The 19,125-nt window shown below is 41.2% G+C and overlaps 2 protein-coding genes across 4 annotated transcripts in view; both read right to left on the bottom strand.

Annotated features, from left to right (window-relative positions):
- Positions 1–969, bottom strand: part of rasgrf2b (Ras protein-specific guanine nucleotide-releasing factor 2b) — a 39,522-nt gene extending 38,553 nt beyond the window's left edge. For all 3 annotated transcript variants that reach the window (XM_070904098.1, XM_070904099.1, XM_070904100.1), the window contains exon 1: positions 694–969. In XM_070904098.1, the coding sequence (XP_070760199.1) occupies positions 694–969 (276 nt within the window). The remainder of the gene's footprint in view (positions 1–693) is intronic.
- Positions 970–2,161: 1,192 nt separating this feature from the next.
- msh3 (mutS homolog 3 (E. coli)) overlaps positions 2,162–19,125 on the bottom strand; it is a 40,001-nt gene continuing 23,037 nt past the window's right edge. The window contains exons 21-24 of the mRNA XM_070904660.1: positions 14,132–14,318; positions 4,913–5,045; positions 4,604–4,772; positions 2,162–2,575 (exon numbers count right to left, since the gene is read on the bottom strand). Of these exons, the coding sequence (XP_070760761.1) occupies positions 2,494–2,575; positions 4,604–4,772; positions 4,913–5,045; positions 14,132–14,318 (571 nt within the window). The 3' untranslated portion in view covers positions 2,162–2,493. The remainder of the gene's footprint in view (positions 2,576–4,603; positions 4,773–4,912; positions 5,046–14,131; positions 14,319–19,125) is intronic.

Below are 19,125 nucleotides of genomic sequence, written 5' to 3'. Positions count from 1 at the left end.
AGAACTGTTCCAAATAGCCGAGAGATTAAAAGAGAAATAAATGTATGTGTGACAGTTGAAAGGTAAGGACCAGATCTTTTTTGTTGTTGTTGTTTTGAATTGGAAAAAGACATGCTGTGGGGAAACCTCTCCCTCCAACCAGCCTGCTCCCATTTGCACATCTGAATCCTCTGGGGATTGGTCACCTGCTCTGGGAAGATGCATTTGCTCTTGACACTGCAGGGCTTGTTGAAACTGTGGAGAGCAGAGAGGCTGAGCTGCTGCAGCCACTTTATTCTGATGCTGCATGAGCCACTTACTCTTTTTACATGGGCGTCAGTTTGAGTGTGATGAAACAATCTTTTATCTTTTGATCTTGTAGTTTTCATTATGATTTTTTTAAAATGTAATAAACAAGCAATTATCGTTATAAATCTCTGTGTAAAACAACTGGTTATCTGAAAAACACAACATATTAGCTTCCAGACATGTGTATCTCTGACGTGCATGTCTGTTAGTTATTTGTCATATTACCATAGTAATGCCATGTCATACCAACCAGCGACTGCACCAATCTGTCCCCATAATGACGTCAGGGAGCTCTGAGCAGATTTGGGGAAGTTGTACCATTAGATAAGAAACGATGTGGGAACTTTCAATCACGGCAGAGCTCAGTGGATTGACATCCCCTCCTGCTCTTTTTAAACCTCTCACCTGTTTCTCCATTGCTTCCTTCCCAGTGGTGGACATCTTGGGCGCCGGCGCGCGCTCGCAGGTGCATCCTTCCAACAGGTAAATCCCGGCTGGTCGCGCGCTCTGCTCGTTCTCGAAGTAGAACAGTACATTCTGGTACAGGGCAAAGAACTTCTCGTGCCATCGGCTGTTCTCCGCCGTCTTCTTGCTCAGGTAGCCGCGCTTAGTCCCCTCTTTACGCGCGACCGCCGACAGAAACAGCGCGTGCCCTTCGTTGTAGCGGACGCTCTTCTGCATGTTGTCTCACCGTTTGGAAGAGAGAAGAAAGTGGGACAACCGGAGCTTTCACCGCGAGCCCATGTTCGCCGGGGGTTGCGTGTAAACTTTCCCACCGAGAGACGTGCGGCTCAGCGGCGCCGTGGCGCACGGAAAAGTTGCCCCGCTGACAGGAGCGCTTCTGCAGAGAAACTCATAGTAAAGATGTCCGAGTCCCACAAGCACTAGAATAAATCCATGCTGCTTGCAGCATAAAAAAAAGCGCGCTTCTATAAATAAACAACAACAAAACAAGCAGGAGAGCGCGAGAGGCGTGTCGTTCACAAAGGGGAAAACCCTGAAGTGGACACAGTGACAGAATCACAGACCCGATAAACTGTAATCGGCTTTGACAGTGGTTAACTCTCTCTCTCGCACGCTGACACTCACTCCCACTAGGTCTCTCTATCTTTCTCCCTCTCCGGTGATGCGCGCTGATCTTGGAGTTGGCGGAATTAAAGGCGGAGCGTGTGTGTGTGTGTTTCAGAGTGAGAGAGATGGAGATGTAATGCAGATTTCTCAGTGGCAAATGTTGTGATTTGTTTCTGCATTATTAATAGCGCTGGATGGCAAAGAGCACACGCAAACTATTACATTAATGGATGAAGAAAAAAAGATAAATGAATACAATATTCTACCTTAACAAATCCGGGTGTAAGTCAACAATTGAATTCCTCTTCATGTCAAAATATGTTTCCTTAATGTTTTCTGCCTGAGAAGAAGAAGAAGGAAATGTTGTAGTTCTTATTTAAAAGGGAGCTCCACCGAATTTACACACCAAAGTCTGTGAACAGATCCTGGGGAGTACAACTGCATATGTGGAAAAAAAAAGACGTAGGCTATAAAGCCTTTTGAGGCTCCAGGGGGAGTTGCCCAAGGTCAGATAAAAAGTGACATCACTTGAGTCAGCATCTCTTGGGTCTGAAGAATTCAAGTTTGAAAATGACAGAAATCTGGGGGAGTGGAGTTACCCACTCCTCATCTCTGCTCGAGGCTCAAGGCTACATTAGCCACTACTAGCATAACACACCTGAATCAGTGGTAGCGTTGCATTATGGGTAATGTAAGCAACACCTATTGACAAGGGAGAAGAAAGGGTGGAATAAAAAAAAAACACGATATCTCTGAATCTGCCACATTAATTTTGATCTTTTCTTTTTATCTGTCCATCGTCCTCTTGTTAAGGTCAAAGAGCAATCAAGTAATCACCAAACACACTGATGTCACATAGAGTCTGGTGGGTAACATCTTGATCAGTTTGTATTAATTTATGCTATGACAATTAGGTTACAGTACAGATGATGACGATAACCAGAACCTGAGATGGTTAAAATCCTTTTCATGCACTTTCACACATAATTGATTGACTAGCAAAGAGAGTAGCAACAACCACTCTACTCCATCAGTCCTTTCTGAAACAAGTTTTTACTTTATATTCTTCTATAAGCATGCTCATTTATGATAGCTGTGTTCTCTCTTCTTGTTTTGACTACTGTTGCAGCGATGTCAAGAGTTTGACTGCACCCACTCCATGAGGGATGATCTGTCCGAGATGCTCCACAGATCTGAGAGAAGTTTCTTACTCTTCCTGGAGAGAGACAGAGACACAGACACAGAAATGTTGCTTTAACAAAATATTGTCAATAAAGCTATTGTATATCCTCACATAACCCTGCATGTGTTGAGCCTAAATACATTGTACTCTCACACACAGCTGTGTATGAGAGTACAATAAAATCCCTGTTCTTAACCTCCGACCAGCAGCTCAATTCCTCTGTGTACGATTATTGTGTACTCAGCATGGCTTCACTCCAACAAAGTACAAACATTTCATATAGGGAGGATTACATTGATGGAGAGGTATATCTGTATGTGTGTGTGTGTGTGTGTGTGTGTGTGTGCTGACAGATATTTCATATGGTGAGGATTACTTAGGCAGAGGCTAAGCAGCACTCAACTCCCAGCAGGCTGTCTGTTACAGAGCGAGGAGATGCCGTGTACAAATTTACAGAGACAGAAGAAAGTGCAATACGGTGACGTTTTGACAGCAAAACACTAAGAATTTTCCGTATTTCCGCTTCCTAACTCAATCGTAAGTGGAACAACTGGCAGTGTGTGGTTCATACTAATAGAAAAACTTGTCTACATCAGCATTAAAAAACATCTCCTCCTTTACCTATTTATGTGCGCTTTCCTCGTAATACTACTCGTAAAAATAAATCAGTCGAAGGAAAATAATATTTTCACCCCCTGGGAGAAAAAATAGCATGATAAAAGTTTGACAAAAGCTGTTAAACCATCTCAGTTTGGTTTTAATCAACAATTCCTGCACATTTATATTAATCAAAATAGTGTTTTAGTTGATAACCAAATTAGGAACCTCAATTTAAAATCAGAACTTCAAACAAAGAACTTCTAAAAATCAATTTTATTTCTGCTTATAGAAATTTGTAGATGTTGGAAACCCAATACTACATCTATGAGCCTTGCCGTTTGGTGGTGAACTGACCATCAAAGGTGGCAACGGCTGCATCCATTTGAGACATCATGAGATGTCTAAAAACATCTAAAATTAAATTGACACCAAAACATTTTTTGAAGAAAACCGAAGTCAGTTAAAAACTGGTTTTGAACGTCTGAGGATCAAACAGGTCACATTTTTGCAGCAGTCACCAAATTCCAAACCGGAATACTTCCTGTCATAAACCTGCTTGTAGGTCTCTCTCTCTCTCTCATCTGTGGAACTCCTTGATGTCATCAAGTCTAAGCTGCACCAGTAATCTGTACCCAGTCTGATTTTCCAGGAATATTGGTACATTTTCCGGTTCAGTTAGCACAAGAATGAAATTAAGTTTGTTTGAGTGTTACAGCTTAAACAAACACTCAATTTAGTGTCGCTGGAGCGGCTTCAAGTTTTATATCTATTGTGACTCACGTTTTGCTCGTTTGAGTTTTCATCTGTCAAGCTCCATTTGTACTTAACAGTATTCAAGAAACTCAGGCACAGGATATTTTATGATTTCAGAGAGGGTTTAAAGGGATACTGCAGTGATTTAGTTAGGGGGACGTGTGAGAGACTGATTAAAAAAGAGAAATAAGTAACTTTGTAAGTAAAATGAAAGCAGCAGAGATTATCCTGAATTGTAGTCCTTAATATGAGTCAGGCTCCAAAAACACAGGATCCTACAGTTCCCATAATGCAACTTAATGATGTTCATGTGTTAGGCTGCGGTCAGACTGTCTTCAGCTCGGCATGAAAAAAAACCCCTTATTATTTATTTCAATGAGGCCGACGCCACATGTCACGAACAACCAGTTGAACCAAGCTCAAACTTCACCACAATGCAACATTATCAAATACATAGCAGATTATTTTTGTAACGTGAAAAGCATATTTCTACTGTTTACCTTGCGATTATCACTATTAAAGACAAAATAATTGCCTTCATGATAACTTTGCATAGTTGTAAAGTCCTGCCGCTAGTACTACAAAGAAATACAAATCACTGTGCAGTGTTTTGGCGTCTGATAAACCTTCAAATTCACAGATCAGCCCCTTGCGTTGTTTTAACGCAACTTCAGAAATGGTCAGGGTGAATATGTGTGTTCTCTGTACCTCCTGGCATTGACCATGCTCTCCAGCTCTCTGGCTTTGCGTGCAGCAGTGTGTAGTATAGGATCTGGGATGTCAGCCAATCGGGCGACATTCAGGCCGTAGCTCCGCCCTGCAGCTCCTTTAGTTAACTGGTAGAGGAAGGTGATGAACTCTGGCTGAACCTCTCCATCTGTCAGCATACACACAAAGTACCAAGTGACAATGATTTAGTAAGTAAGATTGTTAATAATATTGGCAACCGTCAAACGTGTAATTTCCACCCAAAAACATTGAAAACATTTTGACATGTGCACATAAATGCACACGTACCGTCAGTGTCGGTGGCGATGTCAGGTTCATTGAGTAGGAAAGCCATGTGGTAGTTAGACACATGTTCAGGATGTGCCCGCTCCAACTCACACAAAGGAGGGTAATGGGTCACAAACAGGGTGAGAGCTTTCATCTAAGAAAAAGGAGAGAGTGAAGTGTGAACATTCAGAAAAAACAAGTACGCAGGCTCTCTGACAGCTCTTCATTCAGCCTGGCATCAAAATGTTAAGGATCAGGAAGACTGCATAAACAGGGTCAGCCAGGTGTAAATGCAATCTGTACATTGTGTTCACATCAGTAAGAAAGTACCGCTGCAGTCGCTGCTCTGTAGCGGATTGCCAGAGAAGCTTGTGACTGTTGTCTCAGACGGTCGTGGAATTTTCTCTGGTAGGTAAAAGTAAGAAAAGTAAGTACAGGCTGTGAGGTAATGTCACTTGTGGTGACCCTCCACCTGGCATGTTTGGTTTTACTGACAATAGAACTACCACCTTCCCACCTACTCAACAGCTTTGCATTGTGCCTGTGAAAATGAGATCTGATCACAGCGTGCTCAGAATGAAGACAGGAAAATGATATAAAAACTCTTAAAGTAAATGTTAAGATATTGCGGTTTGTATTTGTCATTGTCTGTTTAACACATCCAGATGCAGAGCACATTTCATTACCAAGTGTAAGAGAGGTCAAGTTGATAGAATAAAGATCACACATGAAAATCAAATGAGCCAAAGTCCAATAAAACACAAGGATGAGACAGAAACAATCTCATAAACAAGGAAGCCATAACCGCAAAATAAACAAGACTAAGATTTTACAGCCATGCTAGCGGCACTGTGAGGCTGTATTTAGGCACAGTGGTGCTTTAAGCTAAATGCTAACATCAGCATGCTAACATGCTCACAATGACAATGCTAACATTTAGCAAATGTAATGTTTACCATGTTCACCAGTTTAGCATGTTAGCATGTTCATAATTGGCTTGACCAGGTCTCTCTTGAGATTGAGACCTGGGTCTCAGATTACCTGTGTAAATAAAAGTTAAATAAAAAATAAAATTGCTAATTAGAACTAAACACAAAGTGCAGCTGAGGCTGATGGGAATCTCGTTGGTTTTGCAGGTCATTTGGTCATAAACCAAAGTATTTTGACCTGATGACAGCTCCTGATGAGAAGTTAAGGCATCACTAAAGTTATTACAATTCATCCTGAGGGGGACATGAAGGTCTCTATTGAATTTCATAGTAATCCAGGGATCACAAGTAGACGTGGATTCGTATCAAAGGTTGGCAGCCACTGTGGTAGATGTTGAGATATTTCAGTGGATAAGTGGAAACTTTGACCTGCTGGTGGTACTGGAGGAAAAGTCTGCAGAAACATTAGGACACATCCTCAGGGAGCCATGAATGTCTGTACAAAATTACATGGAAATCCCTCCAATAGTTGTTGAGATATTTCAGTGGTGGACCAACCAACCAACCGACACTGCCATCCATCAATCAAACTAATCTACAAAGCCACCTCTTCCCCACAGCACACTCTCTTTAAATATACTACTACATATACTTCAAATTAAAAAAAAGGTTTTGTAAGCCCTTAGACATATGTATCTTTACGCTTACTACAACTATATGATTAATATGTCCAGTAATCATTGTGGTCTTGATTCTATTCTACTAAATGTTTTTCTTTGTCCTTTGACCTCAGTGAATATTAATCATTTTTTTAAAATATTGTTTAAGCCTTTTACAAAAGAGAAAAGAAGGAGGAAAAACAGACAAACAGAAAAGACAAAAGAGAGGGATAAAGTAATAATACTAATAACAAATGGTGCATTATGTAACAACGTCTGTGTTACCACAACTAAGCAAAAGTTGAAGCTGAAAAACAAAGAGCAGAGCATCTACATCTACTGCACTTTGGCCCAGTGTTACTCAACTGCCTCTGTACCCTGCAGTGGGCTGAGCCAATACATGAAGACATGCTTCGTGAACATTACCACCAGTATAAACACGTACATACAGTATTGTGTCATCCCCCCCTCCTCTCTTGAGGATTTCTGCAGTCAATCACAATCAGTTTTTCTGCCTTTCGCTGTGAACACCACGCCCGGCTTTTCAGGCTCTGGAGAGAGATTGAGCAAAGTGAAGGCACTTCACCTCATCCTGCCATTCTTTAATCTCTGTCAGGCCTAGGAGCCACCCAAAGGCTACGTGATTGAACTCTTGGCATTAAGGTTAAGACATGAAAATCACAAAAAGCGGATGGCTCATGCACTCACTCACTCAGCCTCTCTCTCAAATGCAGACACAAACATTTTTCCTCTCCGCACTGCACTCTCAGGACAGCTGCTGAGAGCTCTTCACTAAAACAAATGCATTTCCTTTTCCTGCTTACTTTAACGACCCCAGCACATGTAAATGGGAGTAGTGAGGACACATTAACACAAAATACTGTGAAAATACCTCCCAAAAACTAGACACACAGTTTTGACAATGTGATGAACGTTTGAAACAATAACTAGCACCGGATTAAATATCCCAAAAATGTTAGTAGAAATAATCATTAACTCTGGTGATGACGGGAATGATAACAAATCGTCTATGATCTCTCATGGTGAAGCAGGCCTGTGTGTTAAATCATCGCAGCAGACAGGTGGCTGCAGGACTTGCCTGGCTCCAGGATCGGCCCACTAACCACTCGGTTTAAGAAAGGTCACACGTCACGAGTAATACCTCCCTCTGAGAGAGACGTGCGGGGTGACTCCCACATGCTTCAAACAAAGACTCACAGACCTGCACCCGCTGAAACACATGTACGACACGCTCATACGTACGCACACACACATGGACAAACAACAGCAATCATTCCTGTCCACCTACACTGAAAGGTAAAAACTAACGGAAGCAGCCTGGATCATGCTCTGATGGTGCTAATGGCAGCTCATTACCAGACCACCCTGGGGTCCACTGACAGCCGCGCTCTGCAGAGCTGGACGATCTGATGAAATTAGTGCTGAAAGAATTAGACAATTAACTGATTTAGTCGATAACCAGGAAATGATTCACAGGCAATTTCGATGCTCTAATTATCACTTAAGTCTACTTCTATAATCTTGTACATCCACATTTATACAGTTGGTTTGACTGAATAAGCAGTTTCAAGACATTCTTTGAGGTTCTGGAAACTGAAACTAAGTGTTTCTCACCGTTTTTGACCTTTTGTAGCCTAAACAATTAGTCCTGGGACAATTAGTCCCACTTGGCGCTGGACGCTGAAAACACAACATTGAAAGATTATCACCTTGTAAAGTTGTTGTGGTGAACGTGTTTTCACATCACAACATTAGTGCTCCTTTGAACATGTGTTTCTGGCAACCAATAATCACTCTTATTTTAGCTCTATATCTGGCTCTTTACCAGCTAAAAGCTCCACTATGTTCACCACATGGTCGCTAACTGTGTCTGTCTGCTGTTCGGTGCTGGATATGTAGAGTACAGTTGGTTTATCAGAGATAAACAGCTGCCTGCTACGACATGAAACAAAACTGATGACAGCAGTGAGACTGAATTAAAACAGTATAGGCTCAGAGATTAAAACAGGCCAGAAAACCAAAACAATTAGCTGAAAGACACTAAAAGCTCCGTAGGCCGGTGGTGAACAGCAGAGTCACTTGATAATTCTATGTGGGTTCGCCACCACTAGGGACACCTCATCATTTGATCCATTTTTAATTCAAAAATATTGATTAGTGCAGCTTTAAGTTAATTAACTGGAAGATATAAATAATAGAAGAGACACAGAGAATACTTCTCAGGGTCTGGGTCTTGAAAAAGAGGAACATCTATAAATATCCACCCTTAATGTAAGCTAATCTGCTGTATGTTTATAAACCGAGAGGAATGCTTAGAGCTGTCAAACATTAAGGAGGCCGGGTCCAGATGGGACAGGCTGTGTGTTTCGGCTCATCCGACATGACGGTTCAAACAAAACCGATAAAATCTCTGACAGACTGCTGATCTGTCACATGCCACAGGTAACACTTTCTCTGCATTGTGTCACCTTGTCCACCTCTTCTTCTCATATAATATGTTTCTGAATTGGTATCTGTTTCACTGTTCACTTGTAGAGCATCACCACTCTTTCCAGCTGTTTTTACAATATGCTGTCAAAGACGAGCGTGTGCGTGCATGCGAGTGTGCTTCCACTCGGTAAATTGATCCTGAGGAAAAGGCTGGAGGTGTCAACACTACTACTGCTGTCTCTCTGTCTTGTTACTCCTCTCTATCCAATTAGACACAAATCCAATTCAAACTCGAGTCAACACCTTTTCGTGTTCTCACCTCAGACCTAACAAGGCTCTCGCTGAGGTGCTCTGTGTGTGTGTGTGTGCGTGTGTGTGTGTGTGTGTGTATGTGTGTGTGTGTGTGTGTGTGTGAGACAGAGAGATTTGGTGTAAATGGAGCATGTGTGTGTGTCACTGACGTCTGACTTTGGCTGCAAGTCAATCTTGTTCTCTCACTGGCCTAAATTATTCGAGCCAGGGTCAGTGACAGGTGCATAGGTGATGACCTTTCCTTTAGCTAATGTTTTGTCTTTTGTTTAACTGGAAAATACTTGGTGCAATAGTGCGGAACAACTGTGTAAGATGTTGACATGGACGGGAGCTTTAGGGCGACTTCACGCCTTTTAGTTTAGGTCCATTTTGTGTTCCTACTGGCTTTTCAGAAACACTTGTCCAATGATGTCCCCCACAATAAAGCTGCTGGTCTTGGTACAGTATTTGTACTTTTTCTGACCACTAAGGGCAAATGAGAAACATTGTTTTTGCATCGACTGATTAATGAACTTAAACATTATAAATCTCTTGAAGAGAAACTCCACCAATTTTACACATCAAAGGACTTGAGGAGAACTACCGTATATGTTAGAAAAAGTTGTTGCCTTTTGTGGCTCGACAGCTCCGCTAAATCTGACAACTTGCCTCAAGTGACATCACTTGAGTCAGTGTCAGTTGGGGTTGACGACTATAAGTCTGAAAATTTAATCTGACGGTGAAGTCATGTCACCTGGTGACCTCTGTAGCCCGCTCATCATCTCTGCTTGAGGTTAGCGGCTCAAGGCTATACTGTATTAGCCGCTATTCATTACCCAAAAATATTCACAATAAATTCTGCGCCTTTCTTTGTGCCTTCTTTGATTTGCTCTTACTTGGCGACGGGTAGACAATGAAAAAAATTACTTTCAGCTATTACATTGTTCAGTCAATATTTGCCTTGATGGAGGTCTTGATCAGTGCTGTTTGATTCCAAGAAATGGCTTGCCATATTTGGCACACCTGAAATTTAGTTGGGCACATATAGCACATTTATTTCATTCCAATTAGCGGTAACAGGATGCTCTTTTCTGTTTGTTATTAAAGCAGTGGGCACAAGGACATAAAAACACTGCATACAATAAATTTAACTATTCAGAGAATTTGCACTTTTTCAGCAACACCTGCCACACAACAGTCAGTCTAAGAAAGTGTGAATTTTCAAGTAAGTTTTGAAAAGAAAGAAAGCAAGCAAGCTGTGATCCCCTGTCCATGCCAGTTTTAAAAGTACTAATTTGTATGTACACGAAACAAAGAGTGAAAGAATATTTGAACAATGTAGTGTGACTTAGTTACATCTGACAAATTTACTGAAAACTGATCACTGAGATTACAGCACTACGTAAAAATGCAATGTTGGGAACCACTGCTCTGAACAATGTATGGATTACAATGAAGCTTCTAACAAAATTCTTACAATCAAACTAACAGATAGAAATGTCAACGAAGGAAAGCAGTCACAGTGAGTTGAGAGAAAAACAGACTAGCATCTTCTCCATGTACTGTATATGAGTACAGTGCAGGCGCAGAGAAGTGCAGAGTGCAGTGGGGCACATGTGGGTCTTTGTAGGAGCTTTGTGCATCAGCGTGAGCACATCAGACCATTTACGCCCACATTGAGAGATACATTCTACTGAAAATCTACGCATTAGTGTGCAGCCAAAAGTGAGTTTTAGTGAGTTCTACTTCTCCTGTGAGTCCAAGTGTAAAGCTGGGCCTGATTCTGCCTGCTATTACAGTGCAGGATTACAATGTCAGTGCAGTCTCATGCAAGTCTGAGTCATGGTACGAGTGGAGAGAGATGTGTAGCGCTAAGCTTAGTGTGAAGCTAATGGCAGGACCTGCTGTTAGCGTGAATAAAAGTGAGAGTCCAAGTGAGTCTGAGAGTGAGTAATGCCTAAAGGAGAGGGCAGAATGAGGTACACATCACAGCTAGAGAGGAGTTAAACTAGACAAACGTGTACTGAACCAACCACGTGCTGGTCGTGATTTCACCATAGACTCCTAGTTTTAGTGATCCTCTCTCCTCTGCTTTCCTGTTTCTTTTTCTCATTCTGCGCCAAGGCTGTCTCTTTTATCGAGTGGTGTTATGAAACCCATCTACATTCTTAACTACCTCTCAGGTGAGTGCTGGGGACAGGGAAAGGTGTGTTACTATAACAACCGAGTCAAAGGAGGAGTAGTCTGACTTTTGACGAGAACAGTTGAGTCTGGCGAGGAGGAGGACAGGGCAGAGGAGGAGGAGGACGAGTAGGAGGAAGAGGAGTGAGCATGAAAGACTGCAGATCTGCTTGTACTGAGGAAGCCTTTTGCTGTAAAGCATAACTTCTTTTGTGCTCTTTTGTTTGTCTTTCCTTTAATAGCAAGGCTTTTCTAACAAATCAATGCTGTTATACAACAGGTAGTTAGAGAGCTCCCTCCTCCTGCCAACAGCAGCTCCCTGCTGCATTAGCTGCTACTTACACATTTTCATTCTACGTTTTCCAGCAGAATTACATAACCCCAAGATTCTGTCCAAAAACTAATGTGGAACTGGCAAAACATGAAAAAACTGGAAGGGTTTTTCAAAAATAAATGTTTATTCATCTATATTTGAACAGGGGTAACTCAGGGCAATTTGGAGCTTTTTGACTAAGCTCTTGGAAAACAGAAAATAAATAAATACTAAGTTCTCATAGATTGGATACAGCTTGTAAGCTTTGATTACCCAGAAGGCAGCAGTAGAGAAAGTATGCTTTAGTGGTAAAACTCCAGAAACCCATCAATGGTCTCTGTCACAGTGGATTGAAGTGGGAGCTGGGCTCGTCCTTTCACAACCACCAGGAGGCCCGAATTCAGAATCAGTGGTTTGTGATCTGTCAGCTAAACAGCTGGTGGTGCGCTTATCCACGATAGCCAGCAAAACAAATTGTCTCAAGTGCGAGATTAAATGCGCACTCCACAAGGTCAAGGTAGACCATCTGAGTTGATAAATCCTTTCTCCCCAGAGAAGCTACAGTCTGGAGGGCACTGATACCACACACACCCATCCAACTGTTAATACCTCTGTTCCACTCGCGCTAATGAGTGCTTTTGCTAAACAGTGTTTTTGTCTGTCTGTGCCGTTTGGTGTTTGGCAGGTAGAGCATGCTCGGTGTATCAAAGCTTTTTTTTTTTGCTGCCTGTTGCTGCTAAAAAAAAAAAGAGGTTGATAAAAGCAGTGTTTGAGGGCCCAAAACCAAAACCATAATCCATAATAGGCTAAAAGGCTCTATAGACCTGAGGGGGACTGCAGAGGCAGGCGATAATTCCCAGCAGGTCCATTATTACCAGCAATACCTTTCACATTACATATGTAATTTGATCCATTGTTAAAAAAAATATATATTGATTTGTGCAGCTTTAAATATATTGGTTGAATTTTATTTTTACTTAATATTTCAAATGCTTTAATTTCAGTTTTTTTGTGATTTACTGTCATCTGATATTTACTGTTGCTGTCATCCTTGACAGTAAAGTTAATTGTTCAACTGTAAATATTTTGCCTCATTACACAGATAATTGCCCACAGAGTCAACAGGTACGTAGATGTCACATGTAAAATTAGCCACAGATCTCCAATTTAAAACTTAAAACTTATCTGAAACTGACAAGTCGGCCAAAAGTGTTGCAAGCAAAGAAGTCTGTCTCTACATGAATGAACATTGACACTATTTGACGTGTTTGACATGATATCCAACATCAGAGGTGCTTCCCCAAATTCAACTGGCCTCATTTGACACGGCAATTAGAAAACATGTGGAATACAGTGGAAAATATTCTGAGCATAAACAGCTGAGTGTCCTAACTGATGCCACAACCTCGAGCACACAGCCCATATCAAACAGTAATAATGAGTTTTCTGTGGTTACACTATCGATGCTTTTGTTCCACACCACTAATTGGTACATACAAGTACTGGAAGATGTTGGTATTGATAACCTACTTTACTAACACAAACCCCCCCCCCCTCCTCTCTCGTTCTCTCAGGGTACCGCTCATCTGTTCTGTCAAAATGGAGATACGCAACACTGTGCAAGACCCAAAGGGCTCCTGACTGTGCCAGTTCACATAATCCCAGCAGAACACACACACACACTCATATGAAAACTGATTCCAGGAACTACGAGCTGAAAAGCCCCACATATCTCCAGCTCTGTCTCCTCTCTTTAGCAAACCTCTGCACCAGTTCCTCTGGCTAAAATTGGACCTTTCTGCTTTCCGTACACAATATTTTAAGGACAGCTGAGAAGAATGAGCTGAAACATATCAATAAGAAACAGCATTACAGACACATATGATCCCTGATTGAATGTTTCATGAGGGTGAAATGAGGCCTGCTGCAGAACAACATACATCCCTTGAACAATTAGGTATCTAGGGGTCACTCTTTCCCTCTCCTTTTCCATTGCAGCTTCCGCTCTAACAGCATATTAACATTATAGATCAAAGCTTGTCCACAATCCTGCTCAGTTTTCAAGAGCTGCTCTGCTGCTGAGGTCTCTCTGGAGCCTCGTCTCTCTCTGCAAAACAAACCATCACTGCAGTCTGCAGAGCACACAAGCACACACACCTCTTTACTGAAGGACATTAACTTGATGGTTAATTGGGCTGCATTAAAGATCCAACAATGCTGGTGGATTTAACAACAAGATGAATGTGTGTGGTTGACAATAGCGTGGATTTTTATACTTTATTTGCTAGTTCAGCAGCCGCACTACAGTAACTGTTAGCTGCCCCAAATGTCCCATCAGTGCCTCCCCTCTCATTTCTCTTCTTTTTCTTTCCCTCTTTAAATATGTCCATTCACGCACACACACACACACACTTACATCTCTGATGAAGTACTCCAGGGTGGCATAGGCGATAGCAATCCCATCATGGGTGCTCGTGCCCCGTCCCAGTTCATCAAGAATGACCAATGAACGCTCGGTTGCGCGGGAAATTATCTCTGAGGCTTCAGTCAGCTCTTCCATGAACGTACTGCGCCCTTTGTAGATGTTGTCTGAAGCTCCCATCCTGATAACCAATCAGACAAAGAAAAAGACAGGTCAGAGGTCAAAAGTAACAGGGTCAGAGAAAGATATGCTGTGACTGTGACAGATTAGATGATCATGGAGTTGTAAACTGTTGCTGTGACTTTGCCGAGAGACGTGGCAGACTACACGTTGGACCCTTAAGATTTTTTGCTGTACATAGGTGATCGCTAAAGTGCCAGGGACCGACCATTCACTGTTCCATCAACAAATATTTACATATGTAATCATAATTTTATGAATGAAAGTAAACCTGTAGCCATTCATCGTCACTCTGCAGTAACAGTGTGTGATCTGTCTTTTTCCTTCCCTTAGAAAGAGGGCGACTGTGTGGGTGTGCAGCATACTTCACACATGTCTGCAGAGGGTGACATCGCATTGGTACAGCTTAATGCTCCTGACCCAAAGCGGAGAGTCAAATGGTTACAGATTCACTGAAACTAAATGAAACATCATTCCTCTTTTGCTTCAACATGTTTGCAGTGCTACGCATGTTAAGGAACACATCGTAGAAGTTATCAAATTAAGTGAGAGAAGACAAAAGAAATTTGGACATGCTAGTCTTTTTGTTGGGACGTCTTGAGGGTTACAGTTGCATCAGTTATTCTCCACTATGACAGACTATGAGGGATAAAACAAGCAATTTTCACACAGGCAGACCATTATCAGGCTGATATTAAGGCTCATTATGTTTTCAGGGTTAGAAGAAAGGTCTGACTGCTTCAAGAAATAAAATATTAAAATATAAAATATTCTTTATCACCTTTCTAACTTTTTGAGCTTCTTTATTACAAAAAGAAATTAAATGAATGATGCAAAAGTGCCATTTTCATTTCCTTTTCATTTGAAAACATTTATCTGTAAACAAACAAATACTTGAAGGCCAGAATCATCTAATAATTCTGATTGTGGAAACATTTGCTTGCTGAATTCATGTTCATGCTTCGATTATAAAACTTGAATCTGAAGTTTGGATGCATCCAGTCTTTAAATGATTTGATCTCAAAGCCACCGAGATAATTCACAAACTGCTGTTGTTCTTCCAGAAACTCCAAAATACACCCACAGACAGACAAATGGAGAATCAGTGAACCTGCTCCTCCTCCTCCTCCTCCTCCTCTTCTTCTTCCAGGAGAACTACTTACATACCGAGACAAGATAAAGAGAGTGAGATGGAGAAGGAGGGGTGCGAAGAAAGTGAGAGAGAGAGAGTAACTATAACACCCTGAGGTTCTTTTTTTAGACTGAAGAGAAGAAAAAGAAGGAAGTCAGTGGATGTGGGTGATGGTGTGTGTCATGTGTCATACATCTCTAGGCTTCAACATTACACTCTTTTGAATAGGCCATGTTCAACTCTCAACATTGTTCCCATGTCACTTCCGATGCCGTCTCAGGTTAATTGAGTTTAACAACCCGCCATTTCCAAAAATCCTCCAGGTTTTATTCTCTAATTATTCAGGATTTATCTTCATTCATTCTAAAGCACATCAGATAGAAAAACCAGCAAATTAAAAATGTTCAACATTCCTGCAACACTCACATAGCCTAATGAATTTAAAAGAAAAAAACTACCTATCAATTATTTATTCGCTCTGCATCTATCTCCAATCAATGACAGTAGTTCTCACAAACAGAAAACAGATGCTGTCTTCCAAATGTGGTTTTATGTCTATGAACCTCATCAATATTAACAATCCATACTTTGACAGCAGAACCTTGATGTGTGGCCAGTTTTTGTTTTATTTTTTAACTGAGAGGGTGCCACAGAAGAGTTAGCCTACATTATATGACCAAAAGTATGTGGACACCTGAACATTACACCTAAAGGTTATTGTTGAACTTCTTAAAAACACAGGCATTAATCTGCTGCTGTAACACCCTAAACACTACAAAATTAGTGGCACACTAATATCTAAAAGATATCTGACTACTTGATAAGAAGTAAGTGATACGATTTGTGGCATTTACCAATTTTCTCATGCATTTTTGTGAATGAAACTTTCCCACAAACAGAAGGGAACAGGCAGCATTATATGGCAATTTAAGGGGGTTGATTTTGCTAATGATGCAATCTCATGCACACGCACTTCCCCGTGAACAGGTGGTGTTCATCAGGCTGCAATTTGCAACAAGTTTGTAGTTAAGAGAGTTTGTTGAATCTAATTTGGAACATGAGTACAAGCGAGCCTCACAGAAAAATGTGAGCGAGGATTTAGGTTAAGAATACAGAAATGTTCTTGCATGAGGCTCAATGAACACATTTACTAGACAGCCTTGAATGCATGTAATGAATGTATTGACAAACACATTTTAAGTTAAATTATGGTTGACAAGGTTACACTGTTGCCTGAGGACAGAAAATCAAAGACTACAACCGTGGATCGAGAGTACCTCCAACGCTACTGATGTTGCCATGTCAATAGATTCTTATCGATTACAGAGATACAATGACAACATGTTGATTTCTGCACAAGCCTCAAAGCCAGTTTGAGAGCTCCTCTGATGCACCGATACAGACTGACAGACAGAGCAGTGACTCATCTGATAAAAACAAACTGGACTCCATCTCTCTACCAGTCAGTGTTTCTCACCTCTAAACCTGTCTTTTCCTGTCCCGACTGACCTTCAATATAGTACCTATCAATGAACCACCAGCGGGAGCCTCCAGCTCATGAGTTTCCATGGTTACAACACACGCCATATAGGTGAGGGGTGTGGCAGACATGTTGCCGCATTTCATTAGCCAATTTATAGTGTGTGTGTGCATGCATGCCTTTAACACAGGGGAAATTATGACAATCGCATCTATACTGCGTGGCAGAAAGGAAAGACGGAATCAGATGAGAAGGAAGAGAGCTGTTCACACACTGTCTGTCCACTGATGAAGGGATGTACAGCAAAAACACAGCAACACTCCACCAGCTGGGTGTCCTGCTGCTCTCATTGAGTCCCTCCTTCCCGCCAAACAAACCGATTCTGAAAATAGAGTCCATTTGTCATCACCTAACACCTCTCCAGAAAACATGTTTAGACACATTTCAAGTGTTTTTCTGACACTCGTGGTTCCTGTGTTGCTCTCACATTGTCCAGCTATTTTATTTACTTAATACTTTATCAATCAAAGTGCTGCTTTCACACAGTTACAATAGCATCATCGCTCCTGTTTTTTGGCAGAAGAGACCCCTACCACAACATCAAACACAAACGAGAGAAATCACATGACTATTACAAACATGACTCTGTCGCACAAACCTGCAAAAATCTATTTTCAAAGTGATAAACTGAGACACTCTTTATCACCCGTCTATGATGTTCAACATGTTATTCACCTCTTTTGATGTAGACCACTCACCGCTTCCCTACCTGTTGCATTTCATCCTGCAGAGAAGAAAGCTTTGTCAACAATGACTTTCTCCCAGTGTTAAATATAATAGTTTACTAGAATAGAAGAGAGAAACTATATATATGAAAGACTGACACAAAACCCTGATGTTTACCACTCATTCCTTTTAAACCTCATTTAAACTTAATTGTAGCTGAGCTGGATATTTTTCAAAATAACCTCACATCACATTAAACTCTGGAACAAATATATACATTGAGTGATATACCACTGATTTACCACTGAGTGATAACACGTTAACAGTGTTTGATTGTTTCATGGTAGATTTTACCTTATTTTGACTTTTTTCTTGTTTGTTAACAGTTTGTTTTTGGTTACTGTGTGTACTGAGGCTATTTGATTTGCAAAATCAGATAACTTATTTTCTATCGTTTAGGTTTGGTTTGTTCTGCCCTTGTTGCGCCAATTTTTATTATCAATTTATGTGGACACTACAGGACTAGCAACCACTTTGTTTAAGCCAATGGAAATCCACATAAAGAATAAAGCTACACCAGCTTCTTATCTAGATATGTACAGAAGGTGGATCAAAGTAAGCACAAGGCATTTGTCAATTATTTTGTGAATCATTTACATTATTTCTCACATTTGTCCAACCATTTTGAATCGTACATTTCTGCAGTTAACACTGTATGATTTAAACCTCCAGTCCTATAGTACACTAAAGGCCTAACCAGAACCAGCCCTGTATGCCGCCCACAGGGTGGCACAGGCACTCTGACACTGCAGCGCTATAAAAACTCTGAGGAACGAATGAGTCGATTTAGGATAAAACATTTTTCCACATGCTCAATATGTTTCACATCGCTATACAACACCCACCTAGGTGAGGATGCTACACAGAGACCGGTTGGCACCAAAACACTCACCACCGTTTGTGAGGTCTTTCTGGATATTAGCCACATTTCTGGGCCCAAAAAAAAAAAAAAGAAAGAAAAGATTCTCACCACATTTTCTGATGGGAGGGGAGGGTTAGGGTTAGACTTTAGTAAAACATGGTATAATCACTGCTAGGAGTCCATGGTCGATTAAAGGTCCTTTTCAAAACACAGTTTTACATTCTGCTTCCCTTTGCTGTTTCCATAACAACCATGAGGGGATGGAAGAATGTGCTCTATAACCTTCAGGACTCAATACCGACAAGAAACCACACACAGCAGCTGCATACGTGCACATACACATGCATCTGTAAGCCGCCAGGAAACACAAACACACACACAAACACAAACACACACACACACACACACACACACACACACACACACACACACACACACACACACACACACACACACACACACACACACACACACACAAGGCTGCTGGCTTACTCTGCAGAAGATCACAAACACAGACACACACACAAAATTATACTCAAACCACTGTA

This window comes from Enoplosus armatus, chromosome 4 (assembly GCF_043641665.1).
Source record: "Enoplosus armatus isolate fEnoArm2 chromosome 4, fEnoArm2.hap1, whole genome shotgun sequence".
Lineage (NCBI taxonomy): Eukaryota > Metazoa > Chordata > Actinopteri > Centrarchiformes > Enoplosidae > Enoplosus > Enoplosus armatus.
The sequence above is the reverse complement of the archived record's forward strand: the minus strand, read 5'-3'. Positions and strand labels throughout refer to the sequence as shown.